General features: G+C 45.8%; 1 protein-coding gene across 5 annotated transcripts in view; it reads right to left on the minus strand.

The window, feature by feature from the left end:
- SLC4A11 (solute carrier family 4 member 11) overlaps positions 1-22,146 on the minus strand; it is a 234,448-nt gene that overhangs the window by 50,343 nt on the left and 161,959 nt on the right. For all 5 annotated transcript variants that reach the window (XM_083571209.1, XM_083571208.1, XM_083571212.1 and 2 more), the window contains exons 7-9: positions 4,516-4,639; positions 3,728-3,934; positions 913-997 (exon numbers count right to left, since the gene is read on the minus strand). In XM_083571209.1, the coding sequence (XP_083427335.1) occupies positions 913-997; positions 3,728-3,934; positions 4,516-4,639 (416 nt within the window). The remainder of the gene's footprint in view (positions 1-912; positions 998-3,727; positions 3,935-4,515; positions 4,640-22,146) is intronic.

The following is a 22,146-nucleotide window of genomic DNA, read 5'->3' on the forward strand; positions in this document are numbered from 1 at the left end:
ACTTTTTCTGAATGCTGCATGGAAAGGCACATGAATATGACCTTTGGAGAGTTTGTAAGTAAACCATTTTAAACTTACCAAATGTGTGGTCTTTTTATTTGCTGGGGGGAGAAGGACACTTTGGAACGAACTTGAAAGGGGATATCTTAAGGGTCCAACAGCCTATATTTCCATATTTGTTCTGCTGCATATTTTGTGACTTTAAATCTCTGCTGGGGTCCTCTCACAAAAGAGTAATTGCCCCAGCCTTGGATCTTGGCATTCAGGGTATTAAACTTTTCAGCTTATTTTTTTTTCCCTTGAAGCAACAAAAACAACACTAAAAAAAATGCAATCTTTAGGGGGGAATGCTTTGCAAAAATGCGATTAGACAAAATAGCATAAAAAATTGTGTACTGTTGGAGAAATACGCGCTAAAACGCTGATTTTTTTATTTTTAAAAATGACTTTAAAAAGAAAAACTCCACGGAAAACCTAAATTAATGAGAAAATGAAATTGACAGAATTGCCAATCTCTACTCTATGGAGACATTACTCATCATTTAGCTTACAGAAATCTCATTTAAAAAGCGCCAGCAGTACGATTTTGCCAAAACCAAGGATGAGAACTCCAGTTCTGTTGGATTTTCCCTTGCTTATGAGTGAAAATGTGTTTCTACATGTGGATTAGCCTTAGTGGATCAAGGAATTTATCTAAAGCACCAGCTTTGGCTGAAGACATTGGGAATAATCTATAAGCCCAACACTTGGGATCCTTCCTGGTCCAATGTGTGGTTGTCTTTCAGAAACAACAAAGCTACTGCAGACATTTCCCTGCCGTCCGAAAAAAATAAGAGAGTGCTCTGTAAACAGGACACGGTGCTATGAGGACCCCAGTCAGGCCGGCGTTGCCGTAAACAATGGCTCACCTACCATCAGTAAAGTCCAGCGCGTACACTGGAAACCTTCGTGCGATGTCATCAAAAATTCCCTTGCCAACATTGAAGAACTCGTGGAGCTGGAGAAAGGAAGGAAATGTTATGTCAGTTCAAATGCTCATCTATTGTTGAGAGAGGAGAGGGAGGCTCGAGCCGCCTGCCACGAGACCTTTAAAACCAACGGCTTTCCTTTAAAGGCTATGCAGAGGAGATGCTAAATCACAGAATCGTAGAAGGGACCCCGAGGGACATCTAGACCAACCCGCCGCAGTGCAAACGAGGCAATGCACGTGGTTTGGAAAAGTGGCCACCCCGTCTCAGCACCACCCAAAGAGGCAAGAAAAAGGACTCTATTGTGTGTGCCATATTTGTAAAATGGCTTCATATCTCTCCCGCTCCCAGAGGCATACCAGCAAACGAACGTGTTTGCATTAGGGGATGTCCGGAAGTAGAGGACATTATATCTTATGCATTATATCTTGCGCTGCCCCTTATATAATGAAGCAAGAGAATGAATTTTAGCACCTGTAATGACAAGCTCCCCTGGCCAGAACCCCTCTGACATGATTTAATATCTCCTTGCAGACACAGGTAAGTATGTGACCTGGCGTGTAGCACTCTGTGCAAATGCCGCTAGGAAAATTAGAGCAAAATATATAGCCAAGATAGCAACCACCTGTAAAGGAGATGAATTTATTTGACCCTATCTACATCAAGCTAGATTCTATCTTTATCACCAAACTCCGAATATAATTGCACACTGTATTAATTCTTTTTTAATATATTAGTGGCCATGTGGTGATTTTAGCCTATAAATTTTATTGTTTAACGTCTGAACCTGCATATTCAGGTACTTTTATAGCTCTGTTTCGAGTAGGTAACATCTTGATAATATAAATGTTTTAAGTTTTTTGTATTAATCCAGCATATTTTCTTTTAATTGTTGAATGATTCTGTGTACATTGCGGCAGCCTTTGGCTATGTGCAATAAAACTGACTGACTGACTCTCTTGATACTGCGCAGGGAGGAGAAGAGGCAGCCGAGATATGGGGAGGGCCTTCGTGCAGGGCTCCCCCCCCACTCTTGCCAACCAGCAGTCAGATAAACGTTCACTATACAAGATTTTGTATATACAGCTGTACCTTGGAAGTCAAACAGAATCCGTTCCGGAAGTCCGTTAGACTTCCAAAACGTTCGGAAGCCAAAGCGTGGCTTCTGATTGGCTGCAGGAAGCTCCTGCAGCCAATCAGAAGCCGCAGAAGCCCTGTCAGACATTTGGATTCCAAAGAACGTTCACAAACCAGAACACTCATTTCTGGGTTTGCGGCGTTTGGGAGCCAAAACGTCTGAGTATAAAGGCATTTGGGATCTAAGGTATGACTCTATGCGCTACCTCTGGAATGGAATCCCCATGTTTGATGGGACTGCACTGTCGCACAAATAAATAAACGTGGATCTGGTAACAATATGGGAAATAATATAACTAACCAAGGTTAGCCGCAACTACCCATGCATTTGAGGAATCATAAAATTAATTTCTTTGTTGCATGCAGGTTCCATAAAACAGTACCAATTGCCACCCAATCTGTCTGTTTCCTTTTCTTACTTTCACCGTTTCCAATACAAAAAAACCATGCTTGAGGTCACATCCGCACCATAAATATAAAACACACAGCTTCTCCCCTCCCCAATAAAAAAGAATGATGGGAACTGTAGTTTTTTAAGGTTGCTGGGAATTGAGGGATAAACTACAGTCCCCAGAATTGCAACGTAAAATTTGGAGGAGTGCAGATGTTGAAGGACAGCTGTGTTTAGGTGCACGTATTGTTTGGGTAAGTGCGAATCGGGAAAATCCGCCTTTAAATGGGAACAGGATTGCATTTTTCTCCCACTCCTAGTGGTGAGAAGATAGCCTTTTCCTGGGTCTGTACGCGGCAGCTTTGCATGTTTTCCACATACATTTGGGAACAAAAGGGATGCAAAGTGCATCTGTCAACACCAGCTTCCAAAACCCAGCAGGGGTTCTGGGAATATGCTGTGGCATTTGCTGCCAGCCCTCTGTGGCCCTTGCCTGCCCCCTCGCTGCTTGGCTCCCTGTCTGTCCCTTCCAGCCTCATCCCCATTACGTCTCTCCATTTGCAGGACAACTTGTTACAGCAACAGGGATTTCTAACCTCTGCCCCTCTTCTCCCTCCAGGGAGAAAATTCATTTTTTGCTCCTTTGTTTTGAGACACAATTGTCAACAGGACTGGTGGCAGGGAGAGGGTGGGTTTAAAGTGCAGAATGATTTGAGCAGAGTTTAAAAGGGCTATTTTTAAGATTCTTTCTTTCTTTCTAAGTAGCTCCCAATGGAAGAGGTCAAAGGAAGGAGAACAACAGCTTCTAACAAACTTGTCCCGCCGTGACATGCGAGAAGTTGCTGGTGTTACAGGGCAGAAAAGGGAGAAGGAAAAAGATGGTGACCATTTCAGCAAGGGGGTGGTTATACTTTTTCCGATCCACTGTGCATAATTCTATGCACCTCTATCATGCCCACCTCTGTGCTTAACTTGCTTTTCACTCAGCAGAGAAGTCCTGAACTTTTTTTGGTGGGACTTCTCTTCATACAATGGACTTATGGGACTTTGAGGGCTGGACGAGCTCTGTCGACCCAGGATGAGAGACCTGGACCTTGACTCTGAGGGGATGCCCAACTCCCTGTCAAGATTTACGCAACTTTGGCCTCCTCGGACGAGTGTCTGCTATTCATCTCAAGATGATTTGGCTTTGTAATGTCCACCTGAAACAGTGGACCTTCACCACACGTACCTTGAGAGGCTTGTGGTTGTGTACTATGTGCCCGTCGGCCATTGCTGATGGCCTCTGGTTCACGACGGTCAGCAGATGACGTTGGTGAACCAAAGCCTCCTTGAACTCTTCCTCCGTTTTTGTTTCTAGAAGCTTCTGCCGGAAGGTTATATCTGAGAACATTGTGGCAAATGTCCGGCCCACTTCGGTTGCAGTTTTGGTACTTTTCTGAGGGTGGAAAAAACAGGGCACATCCATGAGTGCTTTGGGTTACCTACACCACAGCTTGAGTTTTATGTTATACCTTAGCTCAGACAGGTTAAACTGATTGACAGGTAGATCCCTGGGTGATCCTGGTTGATTGTGGCATCCTTATCGATCACTGGATTGAAAAAACTGGGAAATGAATGTCTCTACCCCCTGCCCCCTCGCTCTGCCCCTCCGCCTTGTCCAGTGGGCGTTGTTTGGCGCTTTCTGTTGGCGATTGGGAATACAATGATTGTTTTTAGCGCTGTGTGCGTTTTTTAGCGGCGTACTTTAAGGTGCGCGATGAATGTCATCCCCCCCCTTTAAAAAAGCTCAACAACTCTTGCTCATGTTTTGTGATAAAACTAGTGGATACAATTATCTTTCTTTGTGGGATTTTGATGTTCAGATCCCAAGTTGCTTGCAACTTTCATTTATATATAAAAACACCATACATATTCTTATATTCTATTATAATGGCATATCAAAGGATAAGGGGAAAGGCACAGGATTTATTTAAAAAAATAAAAAAAAAATAAAATGGAGGAGGAGCTCAACCCTACCATTTTCGGAGGAGCAAGGACCAGAATGACGAATCGCACTTCGCAGGAGTTCTCCCCCCAGTTCTGAGGCCTTTCAAGGCGGCTGATGCAAACATGGCGACGCTGAAGGGATTTTATAGTGCAACTGTCAAACAAGATAAGAATATTATCAGTCAAAGCAAAGCAGAGGGCGACAGACCGTTGCCTTCAAAGAAGGAAATCAGGTTCCTAAGGAATGGCAGTAGGACACTGCTATCACAGACGACCGATAGAGGAAAGCATGTGGACTAGTAACTTTGAGGCGCGAAAGATGTGCAGGCACCTATGAGGATAGTGTGTTAAATCCAATGGCCCTCCAGATGCGGCTGAACTGCAGCTCCCATCATCCCTGGCCACTGGCCATGCTTGCAAGGGATGCTGGGAGTTGTAGTTCAGCAACATCTGACAGGCCCAAGGTTCCCCAACTTTTAAAGTTTTTTTTAAAGATTTCTGCAAGGTTTTAAATGACGGATTTTGGCATTTGAGCGAAATAATGCTGGGGTAGCAACGATACATTACGTGCCAGGTGCCCATCTATCCAATTAACAAGCAAACAAACAAAAATATTTGCCTGTTCTATCCATGACATTCGGAAGCACATCAAAGTGCAAGTAGATAAATAGGTACCACTCTGGCGGGAAGGTAAACGGCGTTTCCGTGCGCTGCTCTGGTTCGCCAGAAGTGGCTTAGTCATGCTGGGCACATGACCCGAAAGCTGTACGCTGGCTACCTCGGCCAGTAAAGCGAGATGAGCGCTGCAACCCCAGAATCGTCCGCGACTGGACTTTACTGTCAGGGGTCCTTTACCTTTTTTTTATATTGAAGCCAAAGAAAAGACTGAGCTCTAACTGAGTTGGTAACTAACTATTGTTGTTTTCTGCTAGCAAAAATGTGAGTGTTTAACCTTAGAGGGATGAATGAATGGATCAATCACTCAAGCTGGGTTGGCCACCAAATGGGCCATCTCTTTAATGCAGAGGTGAGGAGCCTCAGGCCAAGGGAACAAATCTCTCTCCCTGGCCTTACCTCTGCCCCAGCCACTTGTGTTATCCCCAAGCCAAACCTCTCATTAGCCTACCTTCTCACCTTCCTCAAGGAAACTGGACTCCAACTGTCAGGGGTCCTTTACCTTTTTTATCCATGACATTAAACTGAGCAACTAAGACGTAAGACCATTTCGTGGATCCCCCCCCCTTCCCTTCTTTGTAAGGTCCAGAGTAGTAATAATAATAATAATAATAATAATAATACAGTCATAGGTAAAGGTAAAGGTACCCCTGCCCGTACGGGCCAGTCTTGCCAGACTCTAGGGTTGTGCGCTCATCTCACTCTATAGGCCGGGAGCCAGCGCTGTCCGCAGACACTTCTGGGTCACGTGGCCAGCGTGACAAGCTGCATCTGGCGAGCCAGCACAGCACACGGAACGTCGTTCACCTTCCCGCTAGTAAGCGGTCCCTATTTATCTACTTGCACCCGGGGGTGCTTTCGAACTGCTAGGTTGGCAGGCGCTGGGACCGAACGACGGGAACGCACCCCGCCGCGGGGATTCGAACCTGCCGACCATGCGATCGGCAAGTCCTAGGCGCTGCAGTTTTACCCACAGCACCACCCATGTCCCCGTAATACAGTCATACCTTGGGTTAAATATGCTTCAGGTTGAGCGTTTTCAGGTTACGCTCCACGGCGACCCAGAAGTAACAGAGCGCATTACTTCCAGGTTTCGCCGCTTGCACACACACAGGCACGCAAAATGACGTCACGCGCATGCGCAGAAGCAGCAAAACACGACCTGTGCACGCACAGACGCGTCTTATGTTCTACTCTGGATGCGAACGGGGCTCCGGAATGGATCCCGTTCGCATCCAGAGGTATCACTGTAATAATTTATTGCTTATACTCCACCCATCTGGCTGGGCCTCCCCAGCCACTCTGGGCGCATACAACATCTCTCAAGAGCCATATCCCCTCGCCTGCCCCCCACCCTCAGTCTGAAAACACATGCAGCCTTTCCTCAAATGTGAGGCATTAGCCACCAATCAAAGAATGGCCGATGATTAAAGGAGTTGGATGGGGCCTCACCAGGATCTGGACCAAAACTCGCGCTTCCTTTTCCCCGCACACATTTTTCTTTCTCAACACCTCCATAAACATCCTGAGTCGAATTGCTCAGAGCGAAATTCCCTGAGTCTCGGACGGAGTCTGCCAGAGCTGAATTAATTCCTTCCCCCCAGGTGCCATTGGTTAGCACGTAAGTGAATCCATATGAGAGTTTCTGAATGCTGAAGGAGGCCCCTTTCTGATCGACACCTTGATAGTTAAGTCATGCAAATAAAAGCCGCCCACGAACCGTAACAAAGGCAAGCTCATTTCCATTATGTTGCTGAGGACAGTTAGAGAGTTTCTCAGGCATGCAAGATACTCCATTTCTCTTACACGGTCTGTCTCCGCTGCCTTCTTTCTTTCTGACTCAGCTTTCTAAATGACCCGGCCTCCCAAGAGAAATGCCAAACCTCTCCTAGTCTGGATATCTCCTCGCCAACAAAAATACACTCAGAGGGGGCTTCCCAGTGTCCGGGCAGAACAGCTAACAGATTGAGGTTGAATCCTGACAAGACAGAAGTACTGTTTTTGGGGGACAGGAGGTGGGCAGGTGTGGAGGACTCCCTGGTCCTGAATGGGGTAACTGTGCCTCTGAAGCACCAGGTACACAGCCTGGGAGTCATTCTGGACTCACAGCTGTCCATGGAAGCGCAGGTCAATTCTGTGTCCAGGGCAGCTGTTTATCAGTTCCATCTGGTCCAGTATACCTGAAGGAGCATCTCCACCTCAATCGTTCTGCCCGGACACTGAGGTCCAGCGCTGAGGGCCTTCTGGCGGTTCCCTCGCTGTGAGAAGCCAAGTTACAGGGAACCAGGCAATGGGCCTTCTCAGTAGTGGCACCCGCCCTGTGGAACGCCCTCCCACCAGATGTCAAAGAGAAAAATAACTACCAAACTTTTAGACGACATCTGAAGGCAGCCCTGTTTAGGGAAGCTTTTAATGTTCAATAGGTTATTGTATTTTAGTGTTTTGTTGGAAGCCACCCAGAGTGGCTGGGGAAACCCAGCCAGATGGGCGGGGTATAAATAATAAATTATTATTATTATTATTATTATTATTATTATTATTATTATTATTATAACAAGGTTAGACTGTCATGTCCTGGCGCCTCTTTCTTGCAGGGACAAAGGTGCAAGACTCTCCTCCAATGCTTGCCGCGGGATCACATTCATCCAGTGCTTTACCAACTGCACTGGCTCCCAGTGGAGTACAGGGTCAGGATTAAGGTGCTAATTTTGACCTTTAAAGCCCTCTGCGGCCTAGGACCCTCGTATCTATGGGACCACCTCTCCTGGTATGCCCCGCGGAGGACCTTAAGGTCCACAAATGACAACATTTTGGAGGTCCCAAGTCGCAAGGTGGTTAGACTGGTCTCAACTAGGGCCAGGGCCTTTTCAGTACTGGCCCCGACTTGGTGGAATGCTCTGTCACAAGAGACTAGGGCCCTGCGGGATTTGATATCTTTCCGCAGGGCCTGCAAGACAGAGCTGTTCCACCTGGCCTTTGGTTTGGACTCAATCTGACCCTTATGTTTCTCTCCCTTATGGTTTTGATCTATGGACTATTATTAAATGAGGCTGCATTTTAAATTGTATTTTAACCTGTATTTTAATAAACTGGTCCCCCCCCTTATGCTTTTATTGTAATTTTACTGGTGTTAGCCACCCTGAGCCCGGCTCTGGCCAGGGAGGGTGGGGTATAAACAAAAAAATATTATTATTATTTAATTATTCTTGATAAAACCAGACGTTCTGGGGCTATGAGGATCATTTATGGGTTAGATTATAGGTTTATAACTGAATCACAAAAATTGGAGACATGATTTCCAATAATGAAAAGCACCCAAAAACTTCAGCTTCAGGAAGAGAGAGTTCTCCCAGGCTCAGGGGTCTTTCTTTCAGGTTTCCAAGAGGCACCTGAGTGGTCAATGTGAGAATAGGATGCTGGACCAGATAATAATAATAATAATTATAATAATAATAAAAATAATAAAATAATTTATACCCCGCCCATCTGGCTGGATTTCCCCAGCCACTCTGGGCAGCTCCCAACCAAATATTGAAAACACAATACAACATTAAACATTAAAAACTTCCCTAAACGGGGCTGCCTTCAGATATGTCCTTGGCCTGATCCAGCCAGCTTGTCCCATGTTCTTAACTGGTCCACAATGTTGCCATCAACCTATTGCCTATGATGGGATGAGCAGAGAGGGAATCTGCCCATGTTTCTCCCAGTTTCTCGTTTTTCCAACTTTAAGTCCAGTTTTCCACATCAGTTTGTGATCTTTTTTTTTTTAAAGAGTGAAAATTCACCAGCATGTGAATTTCTCCTGGGGGTTTTTTGTATGGAATTTCCCCTAACGCAGTGCATTTTCATGCACACTATTCGGCTGGAGAAGCGCACTGCAAAATTCAGCAATGTGCAATTTTTGAAGGATGCCAGTGTTTCGGGTTCATTATTTCAGGAAGTACAAATTACCGTAGCTGGGTTTGTCCTTACAAGTCAATGGAATAGTATTTCTCTCCAATTCCTGTGAAAAGATCAAACCACTCTGGTCCTAGTTGACCTGCATAGGTCACATGTTCATTTCTGAGCTCAATTAAAGTTGCTGGTTTTACCATGAAGGCCTTCCTTCTCCTGTTGCACATTCATTCTTGCAATTTCCACTCAACACCTGAGATCCTGCTCTGCGTTCCCTGGTTGGCTGCAGTGCATTGACAAATTGCTTCCCCACAATAATGCAAAGAATTCTGTACCTTCCTGCAGAATCAGCCGATTTGTCTATAACAATTTGTCAGTCAGAGCAAGATCACACATGCAAAAATAAAATTTATATGCTAGCGAAAGAAAGAGCAAGAACTGGGATTGGCTACAGCTCCACGCTAGGTGACAAATAAGTACTACATAAAACGGCTTGTATAAACTCATTTGAAAGCCTGGAGACATCGATGCGTCAGCGCAGGTGGAAAACCTTCTACGACATCCCTCCATTGAGCTAAACAAACATAACTTGAATATCATTTGCTCCAAGAAGCTAATTTCAATTCCCCGGAGTCGTCAGTGTGCTGAGATTTAATTGCACTCACACCCTCTTGTTCAAATTCGTATTTATTGCAATGGAACACTCCAGATAAATAGGCTGTTCAGTTCCTACGACTATTTGGGTGTTAAGTCATCTGGCTTCGCAGATCATTTTACTCTCATACATATTCATCAGCAGAGCCGGCGAAGTGAGGAGCTAATGTACTATTTGCAATTTGCCATTTTGTTTTGTGTGTTCAGTGAGCGACCCTTTTCACCCTTAAAGGTTAAAATTCTGGAAGCTTGAGAGAGGCGGAGGGAATGAGAAAGGAAAGATTTCTGTACTAGTTTTATGATTGTGTTTAAGCACACCTCACTTGCTTGATGTTTGACTCAACGAGGGGCCCCATCACATGTCCTTTCCCCTGTGCACTCATGTTGGAGTGCATGGGGTGTCAGGGCACGGGTAGTACATCTGATGGGGTACATGTCATGCTCCTTCCGGGGTAGTTTGTCCACCTTGGGTCCCCGCTGTACACTCAGCTCTCACCTGTGGCTCCTGGAAGCTGTCAACACGTGACAGCAGCCACACCCAGCAAACGGTTTCAACTGGCTGGCTAAACCAGGTGGCGGTAGCCAATGGGTCTCGAACCCTCAGTGACAGATAGGTAGCCGTGTTGGTCTGCCATAGTCAAAACAAAAAAAATTTTTTTCCTTCCAGTAGCACCTTAAAGACCAACTAAGTTAGTTCTTGGTATGAGCTTTCGTGTGCATGCACACTTCTGAAGAATGTATCTGAAGAAGTGTGCATGCACACGAAAGCTCATACCAAGAACTAACTTAGTTGGTCTTTAAGGTGCTACTGGAAGGAAATTTTTTTTTTTTGTTTTGAACCCTCAGTGAGTTAGGGATTTCCCCTTCATGTAAAGACAGGATCCTGCAGATGGAGTGGACAAGACCAAGAGTGGGTCCAATTGTCAAGAAGGTTGTTTCTGCACATGATGTAGAGAGAAGTGAGAGGCAGATGGGGCTTGTACACCTGGGAAGGTAGCCCAGCTAGGAGAAGGAAAACTCTCACCCTAATCCTTCACAGCCTAGGACCCTCGTACCTACAGGACCGCCTCTCCCGGTATGCCCCACGGAGGACCTTAAGATCCATAAATAGCAACACCCTAGTGGTCCCGGGCCCTAAGGAAGTTAGACTGGCTTCAACCAGAGCCAGGGCCTTTTCAACACTGGCTCCAGCCTGGTGGAATGCTCTGTCTCATGAGACCAGGGCCCTGCAGGATCTGATTTGGTGTCTTTATTCTTTTGAGATGGATTAAAGAGGACACCAGGAAATAATCTTAACTAAGAGATTCAAAAGAATCTGCAAACTAGCTTCCAGATATATGGAGAGGAATCTGCTCTGCTACATCACTTCACTAGTGTGAGTGAAGGAAGGATAATACTTATTTAGTATATCCTTTCCTCCTATCCTTAACATTCCCACGGCCTTGTCCGCCTCTTTTCGGCAACTCCTGGTGCCAAACATCTCGCTCTGCTTTCCTCTGGTCCACCGAGCGTCTTATAGTCTGCGCAGCCCAGGACGTCCAGACACACTGCCCGGTCTTGCGCCCCGGGGAGGTCACTTTGGCAAATTTGTCTTGAGCTTGCATAAGACGAGTCTTCACAGTATTTCCTCAGCAAATCTGAAGGCCCAAAGTGGCCTGAGGCGAACTGCAGAGTAGACCCTCCCCAAGAGGCAGGCATTACCAAACAGAATGGAAAGGGGACTCAGCGCAATGGCTCCCCTACCATTAAAATATAGCCTCTAAAGCACAGGTGAGGAACCTGGGGCCCTCCAATAGTCTCCAGTTCTCATGGACTGGGACAACGATAGGAGTTGTAACAGCAGCGTCCGGAGGACTACAGCTTCCTCAACCCCTGATTTAAAGGCTCTGAATGTGGTCCACTAGGAAAAGATCATGGCCACTCGGCCCATCACCTCCTGGCAAACAGAAGGGGAAGAAATTGAGGCAGTGAGAGATTTTACTTTCTTGGGCTCTGTGATCACTGCAGATGGTGACAGCAGCCACGAAATTAAAAGACGCCTGCTTCTTGGGAGAAAAGCAATGACAAACCTAGACAGCATCTTAAAAAGCAGAGACATCACCTTGCCAACAAAGGTTCGTATAGTTAAAGCTATGGTTTTCCCAGTAGTGATGTATGGAAGTGAGAGCTGAACCATAAAGAAGGCTGATCGCCGAAGAATTGATGCTTTTGAATTATGGTATTGGAGGAGACTCTTGAGAGTCCCACGAACTGCAAGAAGATCAACCCGATCCATTCTGAAGGAAATCAGCCCTGAGTGCTCACTGGAAGGACAGATCCTGAAGCTGAGGGTCCAAGACTTTGGCCACCTCATGAGAAGAGAAGACTCCCTGGAAAAGACTGTGATGCTGGGAAAGATGGAGGGCACAAGGAGAAGGGGACGACAGAGGACAAGATGGTTGGACAGTGTTCTTGAAGCTACCAGCATGAGTTTGACCAAACTGAGGGAGGCGGTGGAAGACAGGAGTGCCTGGCATGCTCTGGTCCATGGGGTCACAGAGAGTCGGACACGACTAAACGACTAAACAACAACAAAAAGGAAACCAGAGGAGGAGGAGGAGGAGGAGGAGGAGGAGGAGGAGGAGGAGGAGGAGGAGAAGAAGAAGAAGAAGAAGAAGAAGAAGAAGAAGAAGAAGAAGGCAAGCAAGCCTCACATCACTTTTATTATTTGCAACATTATTAACAATCTCACCGCCAAGCATTCTTTCCACATGTTAACAAGAAGACTCGGCTGGGACGGATCATAGGGCCTTTGGCTTGACCTCCAAAAATTCCCCATGACAATGTGACAAACAGCTGACAATGATTATCTTGTCAACCATCTTGGCCCAATCAAACCACACCGAAGGGAAGCCTGGAGATCTTTTCGGCAGACAGCTGCCTCAAGACACTTAAGGCATCTCCTGGTTGTGAGGCAAAATCAAAAGTCACAAAATCAAAAGGGTTTTTTTTTAAGGCATACGGGAGAAAGGGAAAATGTGTGTGTGCATGTAAAAAACCAGCAACCGACAGCTGACCTGAGTGTTTATGCCTTAACAGTTTATAAACTCACAAGATCTCTGTGACTGAAGCAAGCTCACCAGTGCTGGGAATAAATACTTCAATTATATTTTTAGTGCCACCCTGATTTTAAATAGGAGGGGGGATCCAGTTTTTGGAATGGCATCATTAGAAGACAATATATAACCAAGGGGGTTCCAACTAGGAAAAATAATTAATTACCTTTGCCATGGCAATGAAGCTGAAATGCAACACCCCCAGTGGTACGGAACAATGGTTTGATTACATACCCAGGTGCTATCTGGAATCCTGAGTATGAATGCTAAGTAATAGTAATAATAATAATAATAATAATAATAATAATGATAATAATAATAACCTGTTCATGTTTGCTGTTCTTTCTGCTTCTCAGGGTGGCAGACACAGAGGGCTACCTAACTGTATCCTCACAAGAACCTTATTCTGTACAATAACGTTGATGACTGCATTGTAAGAAGCAATGGGACTGCCTGGTCCATCCCAGTTCCGCAAAGATTTTTAAATGGAAAATCCTTTAAAGAAGACTTACAAGGCAGTCCAACGGCTGCACTGCTGACCTGAGTCTTCAGAAAGGGATATCTGCCCTTTAAACTTGTAAAAACATTGAATACAACTGGCCTGCAGTGGTTAGCCTGTGGGACTCCTTGCCACTGCACACTTTGAATGCAATGGAGTGAGTCCCCCGGGGAGCAACCCATCACTCTCAGGGAGAATCGTATAAGAGGCAAAAACGTGGCTTCCCCCAGTAATTACCTGGGTTCTGCAGGTTCTAGAGTGGACCCATAATAATTTATGATTTTTAAAGACCGGTAATTTTATTATTTATGCCCCGCCCATCTGGTTGGGTTTCCCTGATTGGATGAGGGGAGTCACCTGGATTGGATGAGGGGAGTTTGCTTTGGAATCCGAGATTGGCGGATTCTTCCCCCACCCCTAATTGTAGGTCGGGATCTCTGTTTGTTGGCTCTGACGTTGTCATGGGAAGTTCTCGTCTGGTCGGAGGTTAAAGACTCCTTTGATTAGATGAATCATGTTTAAAATACGAAGAGGAAGGATCCTTGGCAGAGGTACCTTGGCCAAAGTCACCCGTGTAAGGTCCATGGCAGACCCAGGATTTGAACTCAGGTCCGTCTGGTCTAAATCAAAAATTGCCCACTACCCCATGCTGGTTCTTAATTTATCTGTCTAAATACCACATTGATACCCTGCTTTTCTGTGCATTGCACTCTGCAAAAAAACACCCAAAAAGAAGCAATGAAAAAGTAAGTGCAAATCACAACATATACATTAAACAGGAGCGAATAAAAACCAGTCGGAGGATTGAATAAAACAGGACAGCTGTGAAACAGAGGTCAGGTTGAAGTCCTATTAAAACGCAGCAACAATTGGACTATGCAGAATTAGACAAACTGACAGGAAGGATTTGAAACCTGCGGGACCAGAGATTCTTAGAGGACTGGAGTAAATATCTGAATTATTTGAAAAGCAATTGTAATAAATAGATTACGCTAGTTGGACTGCAAGAGGTTTTGTAAGGATTATGCGAAATATTGCAAGGAAGACTATGAAGAGAATTATTAATTAAGGACAATTAAAAGTAATAGAGAAATTAAGAAATGCAGATTAAGGGATAAAGAATGGAAAATCTTCAGAGGTAGTCGACGGAAGTCTAAAAAACTGTAAAAGATAAGAATGTTAAATGATTGTTGGAAATGATATGTTAAAAAACTAATAAAAATGTAATAAAATAAAATAAAATGCAGCAGCAAAAAATGAACCTGATTAGACGGGCCAAAGAACTGTCTAAATAAAAATGCCTCTATGTGTTGGCAGGAGGAGAGAGGATGCCCCCTACGACTGAACAGAATCCTGGGGCAGCCACCGAAAAGGCCCTTCTTTTGAGTTCTGCCAAACACACTTCAGATGTTGACAGGATTGAGAAAAAGGCGTGTCTGGAAGATTTCGGTGCACAGGCAGGCCCAAATGGGAGAAAAGCAGTTTACTGGTCATGCTCAGATTTTTTGAGTTCTGCCATCAATTATTGAATCTACAGATGGCTGATGATGCTGGTTGAACAGAACATAGTGATCTACGAGGGTGCTGGTAGGGTCAGGGCTTTGGCGGCGGGGGGGGGGGGGACACACAGACTCTTCTACTAGCTCTTTTTCAGATGACCAAGCTAGCCAGGATATCGCTGAAAGGGCTGGGCTAGGAGGCTCAGCCGATTGGGACAAAGGGATGCAGGTGCTTAAAAAAAAAAAATTGTGTGCAAGAACAGGGAAATAACATCTGAAAATAAAGTATTCACAGCTACTGCTAGAGCCAAAAGCCCCGAACAGATTCTCAAGAGTGTGCAGTTTTCCTAGTGGGCTTTTTACAGGAGACAACAATCCGCAACAATGACGCAGTGACGTCATTGTCGTCCTGCCAAAATGTCATCCAAACACATGGCAACAAAGGGAACACCACATACCTGAACCACAAAAAAAAAAAACTTCCTCATGCCGAGAGTGAAAAACAACAACCACAGACTGAAACCATATTGCTTCGGACGTGATCCAAGTGAGGCCTGGTTTGCTTAGTCCAGAGTCAGTGACCCTGACAGGTTTTTTGCTCTCAAAGCAAGTTATTTTCCACTTAGCAAGGGGGGAAAACCCAGGAATGGTTCTCTGCCTTTATGTGATGCTGCTGCAGAATCACATGCCCTCCCAAAATTTTGGGAGAGCAAATTGGGACCAGCACCCTCACACCATCCTGCTGCCTTCGTGCGCCCACTCATGGCCGCACACCCGCTCCCTTGCCCGCCTGCCCAATGACTTGCATTTTTTGTTTAACCCACAAGAAAGAAGGGCTTTTTCGCTGGCTAGGTTCAATTCTAATCCTTCTAACCTCCTTTGGGGTAGGTTTGCAGGGATGGCAGAAGGAGACAGGATCTGCCCATGCGATGCCCACCTGGTGGAAACTCTAGCTCACATGGCCCTTAAACGTAAAATGTATGATGATCTCCGCCAACGATTTCTAGACCATCTATGTATTCCAACATGGAAACCAGAGACAGAGGTTATACGCTTCTTATTACAGGAGAGAAACCAGGAGCTCACCAAGACAGTAGCTAAGTTCTTCTATTTGATTTTTTTGTCTGCAAAGTACGCTACAGGATCCTGCCCTTGATGGAGACCCACAGAGATGAAACAGATTGCTCGCCTCTTCTTCCCTTTGGCAAATGACTGTACTGTTGGAATGGCGACATTTATTTATTCTGAATGTATTCTGAATGTTCCTATGTGATGCCAATCAAGGTTACTTGACTTGTCTTACCCCCCCTCCCCAATCTTCTCCTGCCTTCTCCTCTGCCACTGCGGCCAAAGTGCCTTCCTGGAAGGCGACCGTGAAAAGATCGTGCCAACCGCGAGGTGTTTTTGCACGACCCTTTGACGGTCGCGCCAAAGCGATCCAAGAAGACGCTCTGGTGCCTGTCGACAGGCTCTGGCACGACCCTGCTGACTCGCCCGAGGGTGCCAGTCTTAAACAGGACATTCTGGGATCCAAACAGAAGCCAGGATCCGGGTCGTAACCTCTCAAAATGGGACAGTTGCGGGGTATGGAATTATGAAAGGTGCCGTGATAAAATATAGCACGCAGTGCAGGATTAATTTACAGAACTCGCTGCCACAAGATGTGGCGAGGACTAGGACTTTAGATGGCTCTGAAAGGGGAGCAGAAAGTGCCACAGAGGGCAAGGCCATCAACGAAAGCTTGATGGATCCTCGATGCAAAGGCAGTATAGCTGAGAATACAAAATGCTGAAGGCATGCGATGTGAGAGGTCTGTTGTTTTCCTGCCCTGCCGTCCTGGAAGCACATTATTGGCTATTGTTTTAAACAGGGAATTGGACTAAAGCAGCCTTTAGACAGCATCTTAAAAAGTAGAGACATCACCTTGCCAACAAAGGTCCGTATAGTTAAAGCTATGGTTTTCCCAGTAGTGATGTATGGAAGTGAGAGCTGGACCATAAAGACGACTGATCACCGAAGAATTGATGCTTTTGAATTATGGTGCTGGAGGAAACTCTTGAGAGTCCCACGAACTGCAAGAAGATCAAACCTCTCCATTCTGAAGGAAATCAGCCCTGAGTGCTCACTGGAAGGACAGATCCTGAAGCTGAGGCTCCAATACTCTGGCCACCTCATGAGAAGAGAAGACTCCCTGGAAAAGACCCTGATGTTGGGAAAGATGGAGGGCACAAGGAGAAGGGGATGACAGAGGACGAGATGGTTGGACAGTGTTCTCGAAGCTACCAGCATGAGTTTGACCAAACTGCGGGAGGCAGTGGAAGACAGGAGGGTCTGGCGTGCTCTGGTCCATGGGGTCACGAAGAGGCAGACACGACTAAATGACTAAACAACAAGCCTTTCTCAACCTGTGGGTCCCCAGATGTTGTTGAACTACAACTCCCATCACCCCAGCTAGCAAGGGATGATGGGAGTTGTAGTCCAACAACATCTGGGGACCCACAGGTTGAGAACCGCTGGACTAAATGGACTCCTGCTCTGCTTCAGCAGAACTCTTCTTATGCAGTTCTGCTCTGGAGGCCAAGACGGTTCCTAGGCTCGCAAAGAGTGAGAATTGATACGCTTAGCAAACTGCACGGGGTTCAGCAACATTTGGCCTGGAAGTGGCCAAAAGGCAGCGAAGTGGAAGTGGACTCCCATCGGTCAGAGTCAGCATGACTAAAGTTCAGGGATGCTAGGATTTGTAGTCCAAAAACATCTGGAAGACCACAGGCTGTCTATCACTGCCTCAGCAGAAAGTTCTGCATGCTTAGTTTGGCAGGGCAGGAGAGAGACGAGAAGAAAAAAGGAAGATATTCGGCAACCTCAGCGAATTATTTGTTGTTGCTGCTGCTGCACCATTAGATTTGTATACTGCCCTCCATCCATACATCTCAGGGCGGTTCGCAACATAAAAATAAAAGATAAAATCAGAAAATAAGTTACTGCTTAAAAAAAACCTTTAAGGATGGGGGTAAAATACTAAAAGAAAATCAATAACACTTGGCTGCGTAATTCCAGGGCACAGCTTCTAATTAATTGTGGCACTTTAGGCGCCGTAGATGTAAAATGCATGTTCCTTTTTAAAATACTGCATGATAATGACCTGGATTCGCCACAGTAATTCAAGCCCCAGAAGACCAAAAGAAAAGTGGCCTCAAGTCCAGGGAGAAAATTACTTTTAAATCACTCACAGAAATAATTCACTGCTCCTCAGCACATCCCAGGGCTCGGGGGCGGGAAAATGTGTCATATGAAGACGAATTGTTCGCATTAAGGGAACTGAGTGGCCACTTGCCAGCTTCAGATCTTTCTGCTCCGCAAACCTGCTGAGGCCGCTGGCTCGGACGACTCCGATAGTTGTTCCGAAAAGGGGAAACCTGTTGTCTGTTTGTGTGTCGCTGATCATTCCGGATTCCCACAAGGACAGCTTCATTTGCAGATTAGAGGAATAATCCAATGTACGGCATCATTGCCCGCGTTTCAGTCGAAGGCTATTTTTGCCTCCCAGCTCAGCAGCTATGTGGCTTTATTGAATTAAGAGGAAGATTTCGCTGCCCTTCAAATGCCTAATAACTGTGACAGAAGGAGGCAGCTTTGTTCATCGCACCAGTTGGCTTTGGGCAGGGTTTTCTGAATAATAATAATGATAATAATAAAGCAGACAAGCGCATTCCAGACTGTCGCCTATTACAGGGCAAAGCGTGGGCCGCGATTGCACAAACAGAAGCGTTCGCCGTTGTCTGTCTGCTGCAAAAAGCAAGAAATCAACTGAGTGGTTACTTAGCTGCAAGCTCTAGGTGGGGTGCTAAGGTTCTCAGAACCTCAGCTTTGCAAATGTGGTCTCCAGCAAGCAGCAGCGAATATTGCAGGAGAGAGGCCCTCCAGCCACCCCCAACCTGGTCCCATCCAGGTGCTTTAGACTACAACTCCCATCAGCCCCAGCCAGCACCTGTGAGGAATCACGAACAGTGAAAACCTAAACAAACATACAAAGAAGCAAGGAGAATCCAGCGGACCACTCACCGAGGAGTTACAGCAGTGTTTCTCAAACTTGGGCTTCCACCTGTTGTTGGACTACAACTCCCATCATCCATAGCTAGCAGGACCAGTGGTCAGGGATGATGGGAGTTGTAGTCCAACAACAGGTGGAAGCCCAAGTTTGAGAAACACTGAGTTACAGCCACACGGGCTGTTGCTTATAAAGCTTATAACCCTCTTGGCTCAGATTTGTGATTTGGTACAAATACCGGAGACAAATCAAAAGTTCAAGGGGACAAACAGTTGAGGGACCTGGGAATGTTTAGCCAGTAGAAGACTGGAAGGTGATATGATTGCCATCTTCAAATACCTGGAGGGCTGTCCTATGTGAAGATGGAGCAATCTTGTTTTCTGCTGCTCCAGTTGGGAGGACCTTAACCAATGGATTTGGAGATTCCGACTAACTTTCTGATGGGAGGAGCTGTTTGACAGAGGAACGGGAGACCTCAGAAGTGGTGGACCTTCACTGAGAGGTTTGCAAACGGAGGTTGGATGGCCATCTGTCAGGGATGCTTTAGATTTCTGCATTGACTAGTTGACCTTTGGGTGCCTCTTCCAACCCTACGTATCTAGGATTCTGTAAGTTTTAGCCAAAAGGAAGCTCATGTTGGAGCTCTACAAAACCAGCAAGGTCTCGGTTGATTGAAGGACACAGAGCTGACTTTCGCTTCTTTGCATGCGCACACTCAATAGCCCCCAAACACTCTGAGCAAGCAGGTTCGTGCGGAGGCCCAATGAGCTCTGCAGACAAGCTCCCAGGAGCTGTCAAGATGACAACTGCCGCCTTCTAAGCTCAATAAGTCTCTGAGTACCGGAGATGGAAATTCCTCCATGCATGGAGGCAGAAAATATCACACCCATCAAATTGTGACACCTGAAGGTGGGTGGGAAAATGCCTCTGCGGATGCAGTTATGCTCAGACTGGCTTAACAGTCCTCTCTTCCCAGGGAACACCAGGAATTGCAGCTTGTGGGGGGGAGGGAGAGAAACAGGTATCTCCGAACAACTCCCAGCACTCTTAATGAATTACACAACCCAGGATTCTTTGGAGAAAGCCACGACTCTTTAAAGTGGCATGATACCACTTTGTGGTGCCGTAATCAAGAGAACCACATATTAAATATATTTGAATATAGGAAGACAGGCTCTGGCGGATTCAGTGTGGTTTCTGCCCGTGCTGTAACCCACTTCCCCAAATTGTTGGACTAATAATAATAATAATAATAATAATAATAATAATAATTATTATTATTATTATTATTATTATTATTATTATTATTACCCTGCCCATCTGGCCACTCTGGGAGGCTTCCAACAAAGATTAAAAATACATTAAAATATCACACATTAAAAACTTCCCTGAACAGGGCTGCCTTCAGATGTCTTCTAAATGTCAGGTAGTTGTTTATCTCTTTGACATCTGGTGGGAGGGCGTTCCACAGGGTGGGCGCCACTACCGAGAAGGCCCTCCGCCTGGTTCCCTGTAGCTTTGCTTCTCGTAGTGAGGGAACCGCCAGAAGGCCCTCTGCACTGGACCTCAGTGTCCAGGCAGAATGGTGGGGGTGGAGACGCTCCTTCAGGTATACTGGGCCGAGGCCGTTTAGGGCTTTAAAGGTCAGCACCAACACTTTGAATTATGCTCGGAAACGTACTGGGAGCCAATGTAGGTCTTTCAAGACCGGTGTTATGTGGTCTCGGCGGCCACCCCCAGTCACCAGTCTAGCTGCCGCATTCTGGATTAGTTGTAGTTTCCGGGTCACCTTCAAAGTTAGCCCCACGAGGAAAGTGCGTGATAACACAATTCCATCCAAACTGCCTGCGAAGAAGGCAGCGCTAATGCTGAAGGAATCACCAACAACGTCTTCCAATCTCCAAAGCAAACAAATCAGGATGAATGCTCAGTATACACAGGATGTGCCACTTCACAGAGAAAAAAATAAACCGTGATTTCTTGGACAATTTCCCACATAGTGCATCTTAATGCCATATTTCAGGGGAATATTCCGAAAGAAAATCGACTGTACATTTCAAGTGGAGAGCAATGCCAGAGAGACAGAGAGTGCTAAGTTGAAGTCATCTATATTGGCAAGACAGCTTTTGCAGATACTATCCAGACTGTTCTCTGAAGAAATCTGTGCCAGCTGCAGGATTTGACAGATGGACTTAGGAAGAAAAGCTTTGGGGCAAAGTTTATTTTGTGTGTGTGTGTATGTGCTTCAGCTGCTGCTGGTGCAAGGATCAGACTTTAATGGATTCCCTTTTGGGTGGCTTTGATTTTTCACGCCACAAGAGAAGACATCCTCTGCTCATTTGCGTGTTCTAATCAATTAATACCACCCTCTCACTAGGCACTGTGTTGGCCTCTTTCTGTCTCAGGCTGCCCTTTGTTGACAGCAGAGGCGATAACAAAACACGTTTTCAAACAGAGCAAATCGGCGTCCGAGGTGTCGCCCGCAGAAGAGCAACGAGGGACGATGCGTTTATGTTAATGCCCATGGTTGGGACGCAACACATTCGAGACACTTCCGGCCACAAGGTCTTAAAAATAGAAGCGAGTTTCTGTTTCATCTGACAAACCGCAAGTGCCTTAACATCTTTGCTGCTTATACCCTGTATTTATAAAGTGTTTCTAATATATATAAATACACACATACATAAAGGCACAATAACACATTGTCCAAAACAAAACAAAACTCACGGTGCTATTTAAAGCTTTTCTAAAACGCGGACAGTGGGGGAAGGATATGGGGGAAATAGTTTCTTAAGAGTCATCACTGCAATTAACGTATCCTCCGCTGTCCAGCAAAAGTACATGTGGTTACTCTGATTAAAATAAGACATACAAAAGTTCTCTCTCTGTGTGTGTAGAAAACAAGCCAACATACTAGCAGAAATATTTGGCTATAAACCAGTTTCTTGAGCCCTTCCTCAACCAAGTGCCCCCTCCAGATGTGTTGGACGACCAACATTTTTGGAGTTGTGGTCCAAAATGTCTAGAGGGCACTAGGTTGACGAAGGCTGCCACGGAAGGATGCATGACTCAGATGCTCTGTGTTATTCACTCCTCGCGGCTGCCTGCCTTCCGAAGAAGGGAACATCGGGATCGACAGCAGCTTGCCACATGCATTTAATTAACCAGAACCTTTGCTCCCTAAGAAATTCTCCCACATCAAAATATGGCAAGAGAGCAGGAACGCAAAGAGGTACGTTGTAAATCTCACCAGCAAATGCCTCCCAGGAGAGAGAACTTTATATGAGGGCGGTT

This window comes from Podarcis filfolensis, assembly GCF_964270895.1.
Source record: "Podarcis filfolensis genome assembly, chromosome: 9".
In the NCBI taxonomy this organism is placed as follows: domain Eukaryota; kingdom Metazoa; phylum Chordata; class Lepidosauria; order Squamata; family Lacertidae; genus Podarcis; species Podarcis filfolensis.